Raw genomic sequence first — 23,223 nt, forward strand, 5'->3', positions numbered from 1 at the left:
CCTAGTATAATTCTTCTGCAAACCTCATTAGCATTTTCTTTAGCAAGTTGCCTTATCATAATGTCTGTTACTGTATTTTCACCATTAGTCCGTATGACAGCTGTCTGCAAACGTCCCACAAAATCAACAAAGGGTTCATTTGGCCCTTGTGCAGTTTTTATGAAGGCCTCTCCCTTGTCATTTTACTGGAGAGAAAAGCCCAGGCTCTGATGATAGCAGCAGCAGTAATTTGCTCATATGCGTCTATGAGTAATTAATCTGTACTGAAATATCTGCAGAACAGCCTACACCTGTTAATTGGTCACAATGATTGGAGGATTAACTCCACTGTGACTATTTTGTTGGGCTTGTATCCTACAGAGCTCTCTATATCCAGAAAGCCACAATAGTATTGTCCAATCGGTAATTAGCCTCAAGTGCTTGATTATCCGACCCCAATGCATCAACTCAAGAGTTTCAGCCCTTCACAGGACTAGAGCCAAGGAGAGAGATTCATTCCATCTTCAGTCAGGCTCCTGGTGGCTCTCCTGGGGATCTGAGAGACAGATTCATTCACTCCATCCCACACCACCATGGTGGCAGGCTCTCCTATTTATCTTCTCCATTGAAACCAAGACTCTGGAAGGCCTCTAAGAAAGCTAGCTGAGCGCCGGGCAAGATGTCAAAGGTGACAATAAAGAATTTGGACTTCAATACCTGGCTACTCGTGGTAATTATTCTACTGAAACGAAGGTTGCCCAAGACCTCCAGAAAACCAAACAGGAACACTACAGAAAGTCAATTCTGTTTCCATTCTTTTCTACAAACATCATCAAAGTTTAAAGCACTGTTGCTTCTTGATACTGATGATTTCAGTCAGATTAGTCTGCTAGCTGCTCCACAAACTTGCATTGCTTTTCCTGCCTCAGGTGAAGTCCTTTCTCTTCATTCCCACTTTATAGAATCCTTGGCTTTTTTTTTTTTAACATCTTGGCCCACAAACTTCCTCCTTTAGGAAGCCCTTCCTAACCATCCTGGTTGTTAGTATTTTCTCCTTATTGAGAGAATCATATACATCTTTGTTTGTTCTTCATGTTAGAGCCTTTGATTTTCCAGTAGAATGAGTACTTTAAAGGCAGAGATTCTTTCATTCATACCCCAAGAATTTGCCTTGTGGTAGAAGCTTAATAAATACTTGTTGGGTTGGGCTGGATTGGATCAGATCCCAGAACTTTAGGGATCTTAAAGATCATCTAATCTAAAGGTGTCAGACTCCAGAATCAATTTATAATGTATTTGGGAAATGTCCAACCAAATACATACAAATACAATATAGATCATGTTAATTGTGATTTTCTAAGTCAATATTCGTTTCCATTTGAATTTGACACTGCTAATCTGGTCCAACCCGTTCATTTTACAAATGAAAAAAGGTTCAGAGGATTGAAGTGATTTCTCAGGTCACTGAAAGGGGCTAGAATCCAGATCCCCTGGAGCCCATTTCCATGACACTCTGGGCCTCCTTCAGCGCTTTTCCTGTGTCTGACCAGGGAAGACAAGGCAGGCTGCAGTCTAGAAGTGTCCCCTTGGCTATGAATGGAGAGACTGAGAATGAGAGAGGACACTGTCTCACATCTAAAGCTTGTTCATGAGAGCAAAATTTTAACAGGCCCATATTTGGAGATTGGCATAGGAGGTGCCATGTTCACAGAACATCCTCCTGAATGCAAATCTGGCCCGAGACACGCTGGCTGTGCAATCCTGGGCAAGTCATTTAACTCTGCCTCAGTTTCCCCATCTGTAAAACGAGCCATAAAAGGGGATGGAAAAGTGTCTTAAGAAAACCCCAAATGAGGTCACAAAGAGTAGGATGTGACTAAAAATGACTGAACAATTGGGGTAGGGCAGATCTGCTTCTAGTGGTGATGGGATAATGTTGGTCTCTTCCCTTTTATCCCTGTGTCACCCCAAAACTTCCAGGTCACTCATGGGACATCATGAAGACAATCCAGTTTCACCTTATGGGAGCTGCGGCTCTGAAATTGCTCAGGTGTGCCGGGGCTATCCTATAATTACATTGACTGTGAGAAACACTGAGATAGGATAATTACACAATTATGGTTTTGGTTTATTAATAATTATGGCTGTTATTATATGCCAGAATGTTAATAGAATCCAAGAGAAGATTTATACTTAAATCAATCATAGAGCAAATGCTAGCATTTGGGGAAGAAACCTCTGCAAATGAATCTGCACCTTGGATAAGAGAGAAGAAAATTAAAAATGGGCATTTAGCTTTTGAAAATATAATATTTCTGGTTAAACATGTACATATTTTGGCAGTCAATCTATTACAAAGATCTGTGAAGTGCCTTCGGTGTGCAGGCATTTTGTCTAGCCAAGAGGGGGGGATACAAGGATAAATAAATAATAGACCCTGCCCTCAAGGAGCTTACATTCCGACTGAACATATAGGAATATATACAGTTTTCCCTCTCAGTTTGAAAGGAAGAAGTATACCAGGACAAAATATCTATGGTGATTCTCCTTTTCTGTGTTTAAATCACTTTCCTTCAGGCCCTGATTTTTCTCTTTTCAAACGTTTGAACAATTCAAAGGCAGTTTCTTTCTGTCTGTCATTGCAGGAGGCTTTAGAGAACTATTGTGTTAATACCTAGTCAGCTCCAAGAGAATTCAAGGAAGAAGATTTTCTTGACATTTAAAGTAGAAATCTGTTTTAGATGAAAATAGTTCTGGACTGGGGAGTCAGGAGACTGATCATAACTGGAGTCCCGGGTTTTCCATAATGAGTTATGGAACATTAGCCTCATCCCTTTAACTCTGAACCTTAGCTCCCCTATTTCTGAAATATTAGAGTTAAACTCAGTGATTGTCAAGTCCTTTCCAGCTCTGATCTTGCAAGCGGTAGCTCTATGGGTGGCCCAGTGCTAGAGCCTGGACTTGGAGAAAGAAAGACCTGAGCTCTCTGGGTGGCCTTGGGCAGATCAATTTAAAATGGGGGCAATAATAACTCCCATCTTCCAGGGTTGTTATGAGAATCAAATAAGACGATAAAGTGCTTTGTAAACCTTAAAGGGCTTTGCAATGCTGGCTAATGTAGTTAGCTGTCTGTGATGAGTAAGTCAATTGGGGTAGAGTGTGGGAAGGGCCAGTGGGAATATGGAAACAGTTGTGCACTCAAGATCAGGACAGAAGCTTGCAGGTATTTCCAGACCTTATTGAGGAGATATCAGGACCTATTCTAGATGCTCGTGTCAGAGATGAACTGTGAGAAACAAGCTCCTGTGTATGATGAAGCTGGTGGGGGGCGGGGAGTTAGATCACTAAGTTGGAGTATTCGTGACTTCACGGAGAGAGTAGGGAGGGTCAGGGAGGGAGAGAGGAAGGAGGGGAGACAGGACATGGGGGACACGATGTTGAGAGTAGGACAAGTGAGGAGGAAAGCCCCAGGGATACACTGAGAGGGATTAGGGGTCAGGATGCACATCCTAAGGCCCCTTACTCTACACAGCAGTAATAATATTGTGGAGCCTCATCAGTGTTTGAATTACATATGAATTTCTCTAAAACACCCAAAGTCTTGAGGAGGAAAAGAGAGCATCTTGTGAGTGAGAGAGAGACATAATTAGACCCAGAAATTCAGGTTTATGAGTTTAAATTGGTCTTTGACATGTGCTCAGCTCCAAATGGCAAGAGCCAAGTGAAAGGCAAATGCTTATTTCTGCATCTTTGGTAGCAGCAGCAGGTATAGCTGGAGCACCTACTTTTTAGAAAGTTACTGAGATACAAAGAGTCCTCTGCCCTCTGAGGACTCTGACCCTCCACAAGCTGAAAGAGGAAAAGATCCCTAGTAACACAGGTGATCTCTGCCAGGTGCTGAGGCTTCTCCACGCCCCATCCCCAAGCAGAGCCTGCACAGCACCGATCCGGCACCGATCCAGCAGACTTCCAGCAACCTGTGGCAGTTACACAGGGCCGACATGGAGAAGAACTTCCTAATAATTAGAACTATTTTGGAAGGTTATCTTGGGAGGTGGGTGGATGTCTACATCATTCTTGTAAACTGAATGTGCATTCTAGCCCCACAAGTCTCCCTGATTCCTGAGGAGGCCCTTTACAAATCTCCATGACACCATTCCTGGGGCACTGTTCAGCCGGGTTGCACTTGACAAAACGGGGTATTTTATCCCTCTACTTTCTCTGTTGATGAAGCAAGCCTTACGTTGGTTGTTAGTGATTCATTCATCTATCCATTTGTTCATTCTTCCTTTCCCGGCTCCCAACATTCAAATGCAGAACGACAAAACACCAGAACTGATGATCTTGAGTTCACCTTTTGTTTCCTTTAAGGCAACAAAAATCTTATTTCTTTGCTCAAGCTGAATTTCATAGAAACAAAAATTTAGCCTCTAACTTAGTGCTGAAGAACCTATAAGTCCAGCTTCTTTTTACATCAACTGTATGTAGCAAGCAATTGACTGCCGTAAGCCCAGTGCTGTCTGAAGACATCGAGTCCATAATGAAAGTCACCAGAGCAATAATTAGAATATCCTTGAGGCCTTCTTGTCCATTAGAACCTCCTCAGTACATCACATGCCTGACCAGCTGCGCCTCTGAACGTCATTGCCCCTAAATCCTTTCTCAAAGGTTTGCTAATAACTACTTAATCCAGACAAACATGAGTGATGCTGACCAGAGAAGAGATGAGACTTTAGTCTTCTCATTATTTGCACTAAGCACCAAATCCCATTAAAAAGAAAAAGGAACTTTATTCTCTTAAGCTCTTCGGACTCTGCTCTCTCAAGTACAGATGTGACTATTTAACTATAAGCCCTTGTGCTTTCACCTCTAGGGACGACTTTCTCTTAATTGACAGAGCAGTTTCAGTATGAAGTGCTGTCCTTGGATGTTTGGAATTCTCAAGGTTAAATCAAGATTTGGAAAATTGATGGAATAATTGTGATGTAAATGTCTAATATAAATGTCTAATACTCACTGATTCTCATCCTTTTACCATAGATAGAAGTTCATTTAATTTAGGATGTTCTTTCAAAGTGAATTAAAAGAGCGGAGAAGAATTAAGAAGTTTTGTTCATAATAAAAGTAAATAATTCCCTACAATTCCCTTCATCATTGTTTCTTCACTGACTTACCGAACAAGGAATTTTCTGGATGTCCCTTTTGCCTGGAGGAAAAAGGAATTAGTAACTGGGCTTATCTGACCCACATGGAGCAGAAATAGTCGAATTATCAAACTATTTGGGGCTGTCTTAAGAATAAAGTCTTGTGGAATTCATTCTTTATTTAAAGGAATATGTCTGTGTAGAAGTGAATATTGGGATCAAAATCTAGCTCTGGAAGGGACTTCACAGGTTAGGTGGTCTGGCCTTCTCATTTAACAGATAAAGTTGATAAAGTTCAAGGAAGTTAACTGCCTCACCTAAATCACTGACCATAGTCACCGACACAGATGGGATTTGAACTCAAGTCCTTTTATTCTAGGATTCTTAACTGTTTCCATTAACTATTTCTGACCCTTTTTGACAGTCAGTCTGGTGAAACCTACGGACTCTTTCTCAGAATATTGTTTATAAATACACAAAACAAAAGACAATTCTTTTTTAAATAAATATGCAATACCCTCCATCTAACATAGACATCTGCTGATGGCAGATTAAAAATTCTTCATCTAGAATAAGCCATCTTCCCACTAGGATATGCTTCCTCTCATTGTATCAGTGTTGTATAGATAGAGAATATGAATACGTTAGCCAAAAACACTTTCCCATAGACTTATTTCTCTATTTAACCTTGCCTATGTAAAAATGAACACATAAGTCACATATTTTATTCACTTTTCTGTGTGCCTGATGTTTCCCACAGAAAAATATGAACTCTTGAGGTCAGAGAATTGGGCTTATTTTTATATTTTATCTCCAGAGTCAAAAACAGTAAGTAGGTAAGTAGTAACAAGCATTTATTTAATCACGATGTATAGCACTATGTTAAATACTACAAATACAAATACAATAAAGAAGAGAGTCTTACACTCTAGAGGGGACATATAAGGAGTTTTTGGGGTAGATATGGAAAAGTTCTTCCAGCCAGGAGCACAGCTGGGAGGGGAAGGAAACATGGGAAAGAAGAGTAGGTTAATAATGAGTATTAATAATGAGCTGAGTATTGATAAGTGTTTTTGAAGATAGTCCCCGTGCTTTTGGTCTGTGGAGACAGGGGGCTATTGTGGATCCAGGTAGAAGGCAAAGCAGGATGGTAGAGCTGGCTATAGAAGATTCAAGGCAGATTATTTGGCCAAACTCTGAATCTTTGAATAAGCTTCATCCATAGCCTCCTGGCGGAGGACCGCTGATTTATTTATTAAATGTGTTTCTGACCTAACAGCTAATATTAATCCCTCATATTAAGACTGATAGGTTTTTTATCTAAGAAATTAACTAAACATATACAGGTCCGATCCTTGCCCTCAGTTTATTTTCTTAGAAAGCCACTGTGATCAATATATTGGAAAGATAAGTGGTTTTGGTGTCACAAGCCCTGGATCTGTGTGTCATTTCTGACATTTAATGACATTTGAACTCTCTGAGCAATTATTTCCTCATATATAAAATTGAGATAATGGGATTATATATTTAGAGAGGAACGGGACTTTGCTGTTGTTGTCTGGTCATTTCAGTTGTTTCTGACCTCATTTGGGGGTTTCTTGGCAAAGATACTGGAGTATTTGCCAATTCTTTTTCTAGCTCATTTTACAAGTGAGGAAACTGAAGCAGACAGAGTGAAGTGACTTATTCAGGATCTCATATCTAATAAGATGGATTTGAACTCAGGAAAGGGAGTCTTTTTAACTACAGCCTGGGAACTCTATGTATTGTACCACCTACCATCAAATACTACTCTCTCATTTTACTGTTGAAGACATACCTAGGAAATGTATGAACAGGATTTGAACTCAGGTCGTTCTGACTCCAAGCCCAGCACTCTACCTAGTACATCACCTCCTTAGTGGGTGGTTGGGAGAAATAGATTTCATAAATTTAAAGACAGCTGCAGTGAGCAGTAAATACATTAACCAAGGTAGAAAGGTGGCTGCCACACAGTAAGTTTGGCTGCATAAGCAGATCCTCTCTAAATTTTGATTATTCTATAATATGAGGATCAATTAGAACCCTCTTCTCTAGTTTTCTTTTCTTTTTTTTTTTTTAATTAGAAAGAGTTAGTTAAGTGGTTAGTTGGTCAGAATGAGCATACCCTGGAGATGTTGTGGTTTGATTCCAGACTCCTGAAATACAGCAAATCACATAAATGTTTTATTTTCCTTTTGCATACAGAAGTTCTGTTTACACTATACTAAAGTCTATTCAGTGTGCAACAACATGCCTAAAATTTACATACTTTAATTTAAAAATACTTTATTGCTAAATAATGCTAACCATCATCTGAGCCTTTAGCAATTGTGATCTCTTTGCTGATGCAGAATCTCGCCTCGATGTTGATAGCTGCTCACTGATCATGGTGGTGGTTGCTGAAGGTCAGAGTAGTGGCTGTGGCATTTTTTGAAAATAAAACAAGAAGAAAATTTGCTGTATTGATTCCCTTTCATGATGACCATTATAGGGTCATTAATGATCTAATTTTAATTTTTTGTGTGTCTCATGGAGTGAGGGAGACTTGAGAAGCAGGAGAGAGATGGGGAGCAGCTGGTTGATGAAACAGAACACACAACATTTATCCATTAACCTTTCCGTCCTAAATGGCCATGGCTTGTGGATACCCCCAAACAATGACAATAGTACCATCAAAGCTCACTGATCACATAAAATCATAAAATTGTTCATAAAAATGAACAAGTGTAAAATATTGCAAGAATTACCAAAATGTGCTGCAGAGACAGGCACCTGCCATTGGAAAAATGGCACCTGCAGAAAACAGGGTTGTCATAAACCTTTAATTTGTAAAAAATGCAACATCTGCAAAATGTAGTCAAGCAAAGTACAGTAAAACTAAGTTTGCCTGTAACGGCTTTGACCTTTCTTGAGGCTTCAAAACTTAAATGAATTCAGGTCTTGTACTGATGGATCCTTCTTTGCATTGTGGGTCTGTACCTCATCATGTTTTGTGATCTTTATCTTTATTTCCTCATAAATTCCCCATAGGAGATCCACTTAATATACTGGTAACCTTTGTCTAGGCCTGTTTTACATTTTATGGGTACTGGTCTCCTTTCTATTCTAGGACTACTTTGCTCCTCTTCTAATCTTTATATTTCCTGTGTGATATTCCTCATGTTACTTTCTTCATATAGGTCACTGTTGGAAATTACTTGTGCCCGCTATCCAGTGCCTTTGGGGGAACCTTGATTGTGCCCACCATTTTGATTCTTCAGAAATCATTCTTTTAGATTAAAAGCCATGTAGCATCACTGGGAGAATAGTCATATCAGAAAGAAGGGTTTTCCATCAGAGATCAATTTGCACTTGTTGAAAGCTCTGCATTTTCCCAAATGAAATGTGGCTTGATCTTTTCTTCCTCTTCAAATCTGGGCCCAACTTCAGAGATATTCAGAGATAATTATTAATTACCTTGAGCTGTTGGTAACAAGCCAGGCAAAAGAGAAAAGAAAACCAAAGAGGTTCCCTAGTGTCATGAAGAATGTTCTAAGGTGTCTAAGCAGGAGAGTTATCAGAGAGTGAACCATATCAAGTGGTCTTAGCTCAGGGTGACAATATCCCAGAAAATTACATGGACTGATTCCTCAGTGAGATCCACAGCCACTCAGACAAAAGACATCAGTCTTGACATTTTGCAGAAGTAAAACCCAGAGGCTCCGAAATGCTTATTGTCCAGGCTGGGGCACACATTTTGGATGGTTGGCTCATTGACCGGATCTATCGGTCCACATGTCCAAAGAAAGCACTCCAAGGGGACAGTGGTCTAGTTACAGAACCGAAAGCTTGTTATACTAAAGCAATGCCTCAGTCTTAATCATTTTGGTTGCATATGGTGAAATATTGCTCTATGGTTTCATTTTTCCCCCCTTCCTTTTGTAAAGAGTGACTTTCCTTTAATGAACTGCTGGGGTACAGACTAACATGCCTGCACATTTGTTTTTCTATAATTCTAAACTAAATGGTGCCTGAAGAACTTAAAAAGCCATTATGCTTGTGATTTAAAATAGCCAATAATAAGAACACTTACTTACCATTTCTGCGTTCAAAAGCTTTGCTACTCTGAGCTAGTCCACATAATAATATTCCTGGAAGTTTAATTAGTATTACATTATAAGTACTTCTTTCCAGATGGGGAAGCTGAAAGTCCAAGTGCTTATAAATTACTTTTCTGGCATCAAGTTTTAGAGCAGGGACTGTCTAACTTATTGTTCTCTCTCCTCTGGCCCTTAACAAGTCACATTGTGCAGTTTTTGAATCAGACCTATGATTTTACAGGGAATTGTCAGTGAGGAAATCCCCCCAGTACCAATATGGGTAAGTACCTTCCTTAGGGAGTCTAGAATTTTCTACCAAGGTTTGGTGACCTCCCTCCAGGATTTGACAGCCACCTTGTGTCAGAGGTGACACAATTTGAAATTTTAGCTCAGGCCCTCCTGACTCTGAGCCAGGTCTCGGACCACCCGGCTATGTTGCCTTTCTGTTGGTGCTCAATACACATTTAGGAAATGAATAAGTGTTCTTTGTCACACTGTCATTGTGAGTCAATCAATCTTGCATTAATTATTAATTAACAAATGTCAACAAAGTGATGAGCTCAAAGGTGTGCACTGAAGAATGAAGGATAGGAGATGGGAAGTCATGGATCGCAGTGAGCCTTAGCTTCCAAATCACAGGTTCCTGAGGATGCTTTTCTGCCAAACCAGCTGTTCTCTTGACATACGTACAAGGCTTTGCTGACCTTAAAGCACAATATAAATGCGAGCCGTTCCCATTTTCACCATTTGTGTTTGTGGTTGTGCTCTGTGAGAACACGTCCAGGAGAAGAACAAAGTGAGTCCATTCTGGAAGTGATCACAGCGTGGACAGGAGGAGCTGGAGAAGTGACACGGGAAGCAGCCAGTTAGTTAGAAGTTACCCATGGTGGGAGAAAGCAAGGTAAAAATGAGAAAAAGTCCAGGAGGTAAGAGACTCAAGGAGAAGAAAGGATTATTGAAGTTGGTGGCCATTGGGCAAAGACTGGACAGAGCATAAAATGGAACTGACAGATTGGAAGGAGAAGGAGGAATTGAAGGAGTGAGAGGATGGCAGAATGGAAGAAAGAGAATATGGCCAATGGCTACTGTTGAGATGGCTAGCCACTTACACCAGACTAAGTGGGGGACGAAGGGAGCCCTGATTGAATAGAGGGACTGGGGGTCATGATGAGGGTGGAGAGCAAGTTGAGGAGGAGGTAACATGTCAGAGGTAGAGAGAAAAGAGAATGCTGGGATCACAAAGTATAATAGAAATGACTGGTTTGAGGGCTAAGATAAGGCAGCAAGATAGGGGGGAGATGGGAGCAGTGGGCATAAGCTAAGAGAATATTGAGAATAAAAGAATGGAAAGTCATGAAGAGGGTCAAGTGGCATCCCAGAAAAAAGGGGTGTGTGTGTGTATGTGTGTGTGTATGTGTGTGTGTGTTGGAGCATGTTTTTTTTTTGTTCACAGATGATTGTGCACTCAATGTAGTGTCTGAGGCTGAGTTACAACAAAGCAGGGATAGATTCTCTTTCTTTTCTTTTTTCTTTTTCTTTTTTTTTTCTTTTTTTTTTTTAGCAAGAAACTATTTGTTTATTTTCTACATTAGGTCTCTGTCACACAGCCTGGAAGTATAATGGTCCTGTGAACTGTTGATTCTTCAGTCCAGAAGCTGAGCTGCTTTGTTGCTGACCTAGTCCGGTTCGCCTCACCCAGTAGCTCCATTTCACTTTAGCCTCCCTCCCCCACACACATTTCCTTCACTCCTTGAAGCTCATCTGACTTCTCAAAGACACTCAATCAGCTTTAGCTTGACTGTGTCTCAAAACTCCTGAACTTAAGTGATCCACCTGGCTCAACTTCTCCTAAGTAGTAAGGATTATAGGGATGTGACACTGTACCCAGAGCAATAAGATTTTAATGTGTCGTTTCCATTAAGAAGTAAACACTGCTTATTCTCGAATCATAATCTTTTCCAATCTCTCCTCTCAGCTGAATTTCCTACTCTTTTCCTACATATGTATATTGTCTTATTCAAAGCAAAGATTTGGAACTTTTAAAATTATCTCATCCATTTCCTTCTTCATGCCTTTACTGATGCTCCTTTTTTTTTATTATATATATATTTTTTATAATATTATCCCTTGTATTCATTTCTCCAAATTATCGCCCCCTCCCTCTATTCCCTCCCCCCGATGACAGGCAATCCCATACATTTTACATGTGTTACAATATAGTCTAGGTACAATACATGTGTGTGAATACCATTTTCTTGTTGCACAATAAACATTAGAATCCGAAGGTACATGCAACCTGGGCAGACAGATATTAGTGCTAACAATTTACATTCACTTCCCAGTGTTTCTTCTCTGGGTGTAGTTGTTTCTGTCCATCATTGATCAACTGGAAGTGAGTTGGATCTTCTTTATGTTGAAGATTTCCACTTCCATCAGAATACATCCTCATACAGTATTGTTGAAGTGTACAGTGATCTTCTGGTTCTGCTCATTTCACTCAGCATACTGATGCTCCTTTTGAGCTTAACATTTTCTCCTGTAATGCCTCAGTGTCCCTGAATTATTATGATATACCCTGAATAAAGTTTTTGTGGCAACCCCCCTTCCTTATCCCATTAAGCTGTGGCCACCCTCACATTCCAGTGAGTGAAAAAAACCCAGACGGCTTATCTCAAATGCCTGGGTAATGCTCACTCTCTCCTGTCCAGACTTTCTGTCTCCTGTTCCCGACCTTCTTGTCCCCCAACCTGTCAGGGCTAAAGTTAGGATCCTTCCTGAAATTACGATTTACTCAGTGTTCCTCCCCTTGCCTTTGTTTCACTTATAACTGAAGCCCTATAAAAGGTCTCTGTCTTAATAGTTAGGGGTTGGACATCTTTTGGACAAGAGTCCTGTCTGACTGGCTAGCCCAAATTCTTCACTATTAAAATATTAAAACCTAATTTCTATCTTGCCTCAGTTTCTCCGGCATTAAACATGCTGAAATCATCCTCATTGTTCAAGGATGAGCTAAAATGTAATCTTTTGGAAGACTTTGTAATCTCCAGGGTAGAGAAGTTAGATATTCTTTGAGTTGACTTGGATTTTTAAAATTTTTAATATTTTCTCCCAGTTACTTTCAAAACAAAACAAAATTTCTTTTTACATTTGTTTCTAAAATTTTTGAGTTCTAGGTTCTTTCACAGGGATAGATTTTTCTAGTGCTTGTGCTAATTTTAGTGTAACAATTAATATTAAGAAAACACAGGTTTTCTTAAGGTGGCACCACACCATGCGTACATGGAAACCGTTGCTTACAGACAATGGAGAAACATTGAATATTGTGAATAAAGCCACTTATGTCGGAAGTTTGCTTCCAGGGATGTTCACCCAGATGATGAGGTTGAGACGCACCTTTCCAGAGCCAGCTCAGAACAAAGTCCAGGGGAGAAGAGCTATCAGACTGCCTGGCAGACTGAAGACCTACAAGTTCTTGAGGTGACCACATCGCTGTATGGCTGTAAAACCCGTTCAGTCCGCCAGCGCCACGCCAGGAAACGGAATCGCTTCTGTTTATTGTCTCAGGAAGATCCTGCAGGTCCCCTGGCAGGAGAAGAACCAGACACGGGCCCTTTCTCAGACTAACTGTCCGGCCTTCACACTCCACTATGCAGAGAACAGCTCTCATGGGCTGGCCATTGCCAAATGTACTTCTGCCTCACAGACTGTTTTATGGGGGATTCACACAAGGCATTGCTCACGTGGAGGTCAGAAGAAAAGATCAAGGACATTTCAAGGTCTCTCTGGATTGCACCACATGGGAGTCACTGGCACAGGACCGCCCAGCATGGCATGCCTCCTCAGGGAAGGTGCTGTGCTCCACCAGCAAAGCAGGACCGCAGGCGTGCAAAAGGCACGTGAGATGTTCCAAGTGAGAGACATCCCCCCTCCAGAAGTTCATATGTACCCCCAACCTGGGCTGAGCTCATGGCAGAATGGTGAGCCACAGCAGGACTCTGACATGATGATGTCATTGCTGTTCTCTTTGAGAACAAAGGACCACAGCCAGCAACCTGCACACACACATACACACACACACACACACACACACACACACTCACACACATCAATCAGCACAGAATATCTGCCCTTGTCAGATTGCTAACACTTGAGAGGCAGCTCTGCTTAGGAGAGAATGAAAACAAATAATAACAACTGTTCACAGTGTGACCTTTAATCATGGCATACCTTGCACTCATAATACAGCTGTCTCTAAAGAGCTTACGGCACTTTTCTTATTATTGTTTTTTTAATCTAATCTCCAAAACATCCCCATGAGCTTGGCGTCAAGTATTGTAATCATCATCAGTCCCATATTACTTCTGGGGTAAGAGAATTAGTGGTTGAGTCTCTTATTTTTAGGAAATATAAAATCATCCGTTTTGGTCTCAGCTTCCTGCAGCCTTCCCAGTCTTCCTTCACTTTGCCCCTCTGCATGTACACCGTGGTCCGGTGGTCCTGGCCTCTGGGATGCCCCTCACCCACCCTGCCTCTGCTTGGAGCTTTTCCCCTGGCTGTTTGTTCTTCATGCCCTGAACTTTCCCCCTCCTCATACCTGCCTCCTAGCTTTCCTTCAAGTCTCAGCCAAAAGTTTGCCTTGTCTAAGAAAAGTCCTCCCTGATCTCACTGCCTCCCCCCATGATTATTTCCAATTTATCCTGGTTGCTCATTGTCTCCCCCCTTAGACTGAGTTTCTTGAGGGTGGGGACTGTTTTTGCCTTTGCTTGTGTCCCCAGTACTTAGCACGTGCCAGGCTTTTTTTGGTAAAAATATTTGAATCAAAAGCAGCCCTTGGAGCACTTGCCTTTAAACATGTTCCTTATAGAATCATCTTCCTGTGTACATACCCTTGTTCCCCCTGTAAACTGGAAACTCCTTTGGGAAAAGGGACTATCAGAGTCAGTGTTGTGAGATAGATATGGTTATGTTCAGATAGAAATAGGGGACAGAAGCATCAGGCCCAGAGTCAAGAAGCCCTAAGTTCAAATCTGGCCTCATGTGACCCTGAACAGGTCACTTAACCCTGTGTGTCTCAGTTTCTTCATCTGTAAAAATGACCTAGAGAAGGAAATGGCAAGCCACTCCAGTATTTCTGCCAAGAAAACCCCAAATGGGGGTCATAAAGACACCTGCAGGTGGTATAATTTAGAAAAACACATTAACATTGCCTTTGTCCTATTGTATTTTTATTTATTTTGTTAAATATTCCCATTTACATTTTAATAAAACTGGGGTTACACCTAGAAGCTTGTCTCAGTATTTGACCCCTCTGATTTAGATTATAGAGTTTTAGAATTGGAAGGGAATTTAGCTACCCTGGGAAATCTAATTTTACAGATGAAAAAACAGGCCCAGAAGAGTTAAGAAGTTTGTCCAAGTCACAGAATATGAGAACTGGAGAGGAAAAATCAGCTCTAAATCCGTGATCCTATAGATTCATACTGGATTCAGATCCCCTTCTCTGTCGGCATAAGAGAGACTCTGGGCTTTAAGAGACTGTGTCATTGTGAGCAATAAGCTCTCAAAAGCTGGAAGACTTGGGGTAGGCAGCCTCTGGATGGATTGTGTGTTTGCCATCTGGGGACCAGCCCATCTAATGTGAGCCCAGAAGGTCATCCAGATCAACTCACTAAAGACAGTCGACTGAAGTGTGACGGGCCCTTCTGTGTGCCGACGGACACAGTTCCCTCGTGGATGAACACTTGAAGTATTACTATAAGAATTAAATGAGGAGTCAAGCAAAAGCCATTAATACAAAACACAAGAAGGAAAATAACTAAAATTGTCCGAACTTTAATAGGTAGTAATAATAAGTAAATGGATTGAAAAATCTCTAAATGGTTTGAAAGTGGAATGAGTCGACTCAGTTCCATTTGTCATGCTATGCTCTGGAGATATAAAGACAAGCAAAAAAAACAAACAAACAAAAAAACAGTCCTGGATTCTGAGAAGTTAGAGCCTAATGGAGGGATAACATGCAAACTTCTGTGTTCAAATGACATAAATATACACACATACATGTACATATACACATATATACATGTGTGTATTTATATATAAACATATACATATATACATCTAAATATCTACATGTAGATAGAAAATAGGTATATATGTATATATATGTGTATATATACATATATATATATATACATATATATATATACATATATATATATATATATATATATATATATATATATAAAATCTATTGAAGATAATTTTAGAAGAAGGGCACTGACCCTAATGAGGTTTGGGAAAAATTCTGTTTAGAAGGTAGGACTTTAGCTGAGATCTGAACAAAGCCAGGGAGATGAAAGAGGGAAAGTTCAAAGGATGGGAGCCAGCCAGTAAAAGTGCCTGGAATCAAGAGGTGACATGTCTAGTGGGAGGAACATGGAGGCCACTGTGACCGGATCACAGAGGATGTGGGCAGGTGGCAGGTGTGAGGAGCCAGAAATTGAAGAAAGGGGCAAAGTCCTGAAGGGTTTTGGAGCCAAGCAGAGGATTTTCTATTTGAGAGTGGAGGTCACTGGATCTGACCAGGGGAAGGGGAGTGATGTGGTCAGATGTGGGTTTTTGGAAGATCAGTCTCAGAGGTGAATGGAGGCTGGGCTGGAGGGGGAGAGTCTCGAATCAGGCAGATGCCCCAACTGCCATTCAGGTGTGAGGTGATGAGGGCCTGCCCCAGCATGGAGGGTGGAGCAAGAGACAAGAAGGAGACACAAGATTAGAGAGTTTCCCATCCCTGGAGGTCTTCCATTCTTGTAGGGGATGGACTTCAGGGACTCTGAACTCCTTTCTCTTGTGGGAAGAGAAAATGAAAGTCAAATATGGAAGAAAGCCAAAAGATAAGAATCAGAGAAGATCAAAACTAATAAATAAGGATTTCAAAAAAGAGAGAGAGAGAGAAGAGAAAGGGGAGAATAGCAGGGGTGGAGGAAATATCAGTGCATTATAAAGAAAAGAAATGAATGCAGGAAATACAGTGCATGAAATAAGAAAGATAAAACAGCTTATTTAGGCTGAAATTAATTCACAAAACTAGTCTGCTCATTCCATTCTTAACTGTATTTTCTTCCTGCAAAAGGTCTAGTAAATCCTACTAAAACCCTCGTTATCCCCTGTGCTTTCACCAGCGGCATCTACAATTCTTACAAGCCTCATTCTCTGGCACTTGTCAAAAGACCAAATGGAGGGCCTCTTTCTGTATCACTCTGGAGTCACTGTTAACTCTTTGCTTTGGGGAATCTCAGCAGCTCAGAGATGGCTCCCTGCCTCCACTGTGGCGGGTTATATCCTTTTACTCTCCTTAAATCCCCCTTTTGGTAACTAGAGTTTCTGTGACTGAACCAACTCGTGGATCTTCTTGAGTTTTTTATGGAGGCAGGTCCTCGTTGCCAGGAAGATGGCTTCTCTCCAAGGCTAGACTCAGAGAGTTTTTGGTTTTGTAGGACTACCCTGGGTTTGTCCTTAGAGGAGCTTAAGATCATAAGTTAAGACCTAGAAGGGACCTTCCATGCCATCAAGTTCACCCCTTTCATTTCACACATAAGGAAACTGAGGCACAGGGAAGTCAAGTGACTTGCCTATATTACACAGCTAACAGCTGAAGGTAGGATTTGAACTCAGTACCGCCGGACTCTCAACTCTTGTGTTCCATCAGTAGAGGGCTTTAATGAGATTGCTTTTTGTGGTAAAATTCATTTGATTCGTGCTTCTCACCGAGACTTGTGTGAGCTCTTTGGTGCTTGCCCTTTGTGACCTGCTGCTGTAACCCTTGCCTCTCAAACCCTCCATGCTGTTGAAACTCCATGAGTTCATATTGACTGTAAAAAGGAGAGAATCGATTTTCAAAGTTGAACTTTTAAAGGGTAATGAGAGTCAGTTTACTTTTCCTTAAACTGAATTCTTCTCCCCTGTTTGCACATCACCGTTGTGTAAAGGAACTATTTTTATCTCCTGGTAAAGCCTCAGTTCCAAAGTCATCCCAAATGTGTGAGATGCATGGGAACACCCCCATGCACCCCCACCCTCCACACACGGCCACCCCCCCTTTCCTCACCTGTGCCCTTTAATCTTGCTCTCACCTTCCCTGTACCTTCCCTGTTGCCTGAACTGTTGGAGTATTCTAATAAGGAGGCTGACAGGATGGATCCCTGTTATTTCACACTAGCTGCTGTTTGTTTTTCACTTTCCCAAAGATCTTGAAAGCTACAGCAAAACCCTAATTTCCAGTCTCCTATTCTTTTCTAACATGGATGGCCTTCGCTTTCTTGTGCCTTGAAATCTGTTTGGCTTCCAAGGACAGTTTGGGGGAGGACGGGAGGAAAGAAAGACAGGGGTCCAATTTTTCCTCTTCCAGAGACAGCTGGCGATTACTCAGGGTTTATACAAATAAAGGTCAAAGCCATTTCCTTGAAAGGGGGGTAAGCATTTCAGTCTGGCCATTGCTTTCAAGAAGGCTCCTCAAATTGCCAGGAAAGGTACTAAGGAGGAGGCTGAAGGTAAATCTAACCACAAGCGTCATTGCTAATCGAATTGGAGCATTTCCTTTTTGGTGTTTTCATCTGGCCTGGTCATATTCCCTGTCTCATCTCCCTTTCTTTATAAAACTCTGGTCTAGAGAAAAGTTTTAGACATGTCACAAGCCTCAGTTTTCTTCAATTGGGAAAATAGAAATAACTGGTATTTACATGTAAGATTTATGCATTTTAGATTGAGAAGGAACCTTAGAAGGTCTCTAGGTCAATTCCCTCATTTTGCAGAAAACTGAGGTCAAAAAGGTTTTCCTGGGGCAGCTAGGAGGCACAGTGGATAGAGCACCAGCCCTGAAGTCAGAAGAACCTGAGTTCAAATCTAGTATCAGACACTTAACACTTCCTAGCTGTGTGACCCTGGGCAAGTCACTTAACCCTAATTGCCTCAGCCAAAAAAAAAAAAAAAGGTTTTCCCAAAGTTACCCACACAGGTCTTCAACTCTATATCCCATTTTCTTTTAAAGTATCACACTGCAGATTAAACAGCTCCTTCTGAATGAATTAGAAGTACAGATTGTTGTTGCTTAGTCATGTCTGACTTTTGTGACCCCATTTGGGATTTTCTTGGCAAAGATACTAGTTTGCCATGTCCTTCTCCAGCTCATTTTACAGATGAGGAAACTGAGGCAGGCAGGATGAAGTGGCTTGTAGTCTGAGGCCACATTTGATTTAAGTCTTCCTAACTGCAGGCAGAGCCACCAAGCTGCCAGACATCAATTAAGCCTTTTATAGTATGTGTTAGGGACCGGGGACATAAATCCAAATTGCCAGGAATGTAACTGGAACCAGACAACAACAGATACTTATGTCCTTTTTAGGAGGAAGGTTGGGACCCATTTGATTTGATGACTGCTCTGAGACCCCTTTAGATAATTGGTGAAGGGCAGATCATACAATTTAGGATAGGAAGGGATTCTTAGTCTCATTCTACAGATGAGAAAACTGATATAAAAAAGGGGAAGCGATGATGTCCTCAAGAGATAACATACATAGAAAGGGGCAGAGCTAAAATCCACATTCAAGATTTCTGATGATAGATGATACAGCCATGTATCAAGAGACACGGCATCAGATCCAGCCTGCTGACTTATGTAACAGAAAGGGGAAACGCCTTATGTGGGCCATCACAGGGAGAAGCATAAGTGCATTACCCTGGCTTCTTAAGGTACAGAAGTTAAAGGGAGACTCTTTAGTGAGATTTTTTGCAGACATCATTATTTTCCATAAAAAAGTCTCCAAATCTCAGCCCATTTGGATCTTCTGCTGACATCTGCCACTCAATGCTATTGAACTCCCTGACCTACCAACAGTCCTTTCCTTAGCAAAAATGACAATTCCCCAAATCCCAGTAAGCAAGGCCAAGTGGAAGCTAATTTTATACAGAAGAGAGCTACATCCATTCAAATAGACATATACACAAAGATAAAAATGCTCCTCTTTAAAAACATTTCTTTTTCTATTTCTTTTTTATTTCTTTTCTATTTATTTTTCACATCTACTTTTTTCTTATTGTGAACATTTCCCCCTCTGAGTAATGTGATTTTCTCTGAGCAATCCTTGAAAGGATCAATGGGTCCTGGAATTCCTTGTGCATATTAAAATTGCAAATCTCCCTGTCCTCTGGAAGAAATCTTCTCCACGCATTTAATAATCAAGTTCATCTTTAATTAATGTGGCGATATCTTGCCACAAAGGTGAGTTCTCTTGTGATTTCTGATTGCCCTTGAATATTGCCTCGAGGTTGAAGCTGGTTCTGTGCATTGATTTCTAGGTACGAGGACTGTCACCAGATCGGCTCTAGTCTTGCCTCAGGGACCAAGCCCTCTCAACAGCACTGTGTCTGAAACCAAGATCAAACTGATGAGAGAGTAAGTAGTGGATCACCATATTGGGAAGTTGGAGAGGTAGCCCAAGTTACAACAAATATCAGACAACCTTGGGATGTTATTGTAACAGATGCATTTATGAAAGAGGCCATTTGTCCAAGGACAAATAGCTACACTTGCCTAATTTAAAGTTGAATTGCTTTAGTAAAAAAAAAAATCCCATCAAGAAATCCTAAACCTGTCTTGTCTGAATTCCTTTTCCGAGTCACTGGAGGATAGATACCCAACAGCTACCCAAATCACTCTTGTCTGAATCCACAGATTTGTCTCGGAATTTTTTCTGCTCCCTGTTGTGTTATTGAATAAGAGGGTACACATCCGCTAACCTTGCCACAAAAATCTAATTTTTGTATTTGTGAGTTTGTTGTGATGATGGTACTATAATGTCATCTTGAGCAGCGTGCTCCCAAATTGTACCTCGGATCAAGAACTTGACCCCAAGGGTTGCAGGGTGAGAAGAAGGTTAAAGTGATCATTGCTCAGGCCCCTACAGGTGGCAGATTTGTGGGCATCTCCCTCCTTTCCATGAGTGTACCTAACTCCCTCCCTCCAGATCATCTTGTGGCTGCAGCAGTTCATAACTAGCTTGTGGGCTCTGAATTCTGGGCCAATGATCAATGAAGAGCTCCTCCTCCCTTTTCTGGAGTAGGGGAATAGAATGAGAAGTAAAGGATGAGCAAACTTGGATGGGATCTCATTATGTTGTTCCTCCCAGAGCTTCTGCTTTGCCCAAGTGTCTTTATTTATGTGGAAGGCTTCATCATCCTTCTAGTCATTCAGAGTCACCACATCATTGTCAACTTCAGTTCCTCCTCATTTATCCCATGTTTCCCATCAGTTCTAGGTATTAGTGTTTCTGCTTCTATAAAAGTCTCTCATATCAGTTTCCCTTTTCTCTCTACTCACACAGCCACCTCCCTAGCTCAGACCCTCATCTCCTCTTCCCCTGGACTCAGAATTGATGTCCATTCTTAATCTCCATTCTTCAGTGTTCTCCCTATCTCATGGCATCCCCCATATCTGTCAAGGTGATTTTCCTAAAGGAACAAGCCTAATCACAAGCTCAATAAACTCCTATTGATTCTGGGATCACATGTTATTTCAATTGGGCATCATCCTTTTTAAATTCTGTTTTTGTGTTTTATAATTTTCATGATTATACAGTAGTACCTGTATATAACTTACAATTAAGAAACTAAAGACATATTGGAAGGAGAGCTCAAAATTTCTTATACTGATAAGTTTGTGTTTCAAAATAGTTTGAAGACCACTGATCTAGAGAAAAGTTTGAAAGCAGAACAAAACAAAAATTATTTTCCAATCCAGTACTGATTAATGTAATTAGATGCTTTGTACAATCAGATCCTTTATAACTTCATACTGTATAGAGAAAAGAACTTGAGAGAATCCAAATGAAATGCTAGTTCTTCTACTCAATATCTGTGTGACCTTGGAGAGAATTCAAGCTCTCTGTGCCTCAGTTTACTCATATGTAAGATGAAGAGTTGGACTGACAGAGAGGCTCTGATATCCCTTCTAGCTCTCAATTGAAGAGCTTATGAGAGAAACCAGCAATACCAATTTCAGATATTTGAAAGTGTAGAAATTCAGAATGACTAATAATCTTTTCCAGCAACAACACTGTAAGCTGGAGATCTTTGCTAAAACAAAATAAAGCTTTGCCAATCTTCAGATTTATAAATCTCAGGAAGGGAGACATGGGAGATAACATCTCTGAAATGAATAGAAAAGAAAAATATATAGAAAATGATTTGCAGCAAATATGTGAGATCAAATTCTGATATCCAGAATCCACAAGGAACTAATAACATAGCATTAAAGTTAAAAATATACCTTCTCTGATGGATAAGTGGTAGAAGGACATAAAAAATTTTGTTGACAAAGATATAGGATAAAATCTTAACCATGAGATGTTGCTAAAACAGATGAATAATCAAATTGAGCCTCAAATCTAGGAAATTTATGTTATAATGAAATTCAAAATAAAAACAAATTGGGGAAATGGTACTTTATCTTTTAATCTATTGCTATTCCATCTTTTTTAAAAAAACACAAAAAGAAAAAAAGGTCTTATATGTACAAATGTATTCAGTATTATTCAATTTTTAATAGAAATTGAGAACAGATCCACAATTTCATTGATATAGAGAACTTCCATAAGGAAGGTCTTCATATTGATTATCACCTTCTCTGCAACTTAATAGAGAGTTGCCTAGAACCTTGAAAAGTTAAGTAAATTGTCCTATGTCACACAACTAAGGCACGTCAGTGGCAAGATTTAAAACTGAGTCTTCTTTTCTTTTGTTTCCATCCATCTTGCCATATTTCAGCTACTAATAGTAAAAAGGAAAAAAAATGGAAACTTTGTTTTTTTCTTGTTTTTTTAAATATATTTTTATTTTCCCCAGTTACATGTAAAGCAATTTTTAAAATTTGTTTTTTAAAACTTTGAAGGGCAGCTAGGTGGTGCAGTGGATAGAATACCACCCTTGGAGTCAGAAGGACCTGAGTTCAAATCCAGTCTCAGACACTTAACATTTGCTAGCTGTGTGACCGTGGGCAAGTTACTTAACCCATAAAACAAACAAACAAACAGAAAACTTTGAGTTCCAGATTCTCTCTCTCCCCACCTCAAGAAGGTTTATGTGAAGAAAGCATGTGTGAAGTTATGTAAAACATTTTCAATAAAACCATGATGTGAAAGAAAACATAGAACTTCATCCCCCCAAAAAAAAACTCTCAAGAAAAATAAAGTGAACAGAAGTAAGCTTTAATCTATATTCAGACACAATCAGTTCTTTCTCTGGGTATGGATAGGATTTTCCCTCATAAGTCCTGCAGAGTAGTCATGGATCATTGTATTGCTGAGAATAGTAAAGTACTGCAGTTTATCATCTCACACATTGCTTTACTTTGTACACAGTACATTTCATTTTGCCCGAGTTGATGGAGGACTTTCCAGGTTTTTCTGACAACATTCTACTCAGTATTTCCTATAGAATAATAATATTCTGTCATAATCACATATCACAGTTTATTCAGCCATTCCTCAGAGGATGGGCATTATCTCAATTTCCAATTCTTTGTTCTGAGAAAAGAGCTGCTATAAATATTTTTGTACATGTAGGTGCTTTTTCCTTTTAAAAAAATCTCTTTTGAGATTGATGCATAGTAGTACTATTATGAGGTCAAAGAATATGCATGATTTTATAACCTTTTGGGCATAGTTTATATTTTTTGATCATTCCTCAATTGGGGAATGACTTTTTTTTTCTAAATTTGACTCAGTTCCCTGTACATTTAAGAAATAAGGCTTTCATCAGAGAAACCTGCTTCAGAATTCTTTTTATAATTACTATTGCTAACTGTATCTTTTCTATCCTTTCACCTTGATTTTCCTCAAAAGTGTTTTACTACTGACCTCCCCTTCCCCAATGTTTTGATCTTTTTTTATTATAACTTTTTATTTACAAGTTATATGCAAGAACAATTTTCCAGCATTGACAATTGCAAA

At 40.2% G+C, this 23,223-nt stretch overlaps 1 protein-coding gene across 3 annotated transcripts in view; it reads left to right on the plus strand.

Annotated features, from left to right (window-relative positions):
* Nucleotides 1-23,223, plus strand: part of NEK11 (NIMA related kinase 11) — a 267,788-nt gene that overhangs the window by 202,182 nt on the left and 42,383 nt on the right. For all 3 annotated transcript variants that reach the window (XM_074270948.1, XM_074270949.1, XM_074270950.1), the window contains one exon: nt 19,574-19,670. In XM_074270948.1, the coding sequence (XP_074127049.1) occupies nt 19,574-19,670 (97 nt within the window). The remainder of the gene's footprint in view (nt 1-19,573; nt 19,671-23,223) is intronic.

This window comes from Sminthopsis crassicaudata, chromosome 5, assembly GCF_048593235.1.
Source record: "Sminthopsis crassicaudata isolate SCR6 chromosome 5, ASM4859323v1, whole genome shotgun sequence".
Lineage (NCBI taxonomy): Eukaryota > Metazoa > Chordata > Mammalia > Dasyuromorphia > Dasyuridae > Sminthopsis > Sminthopsis crassicaudata.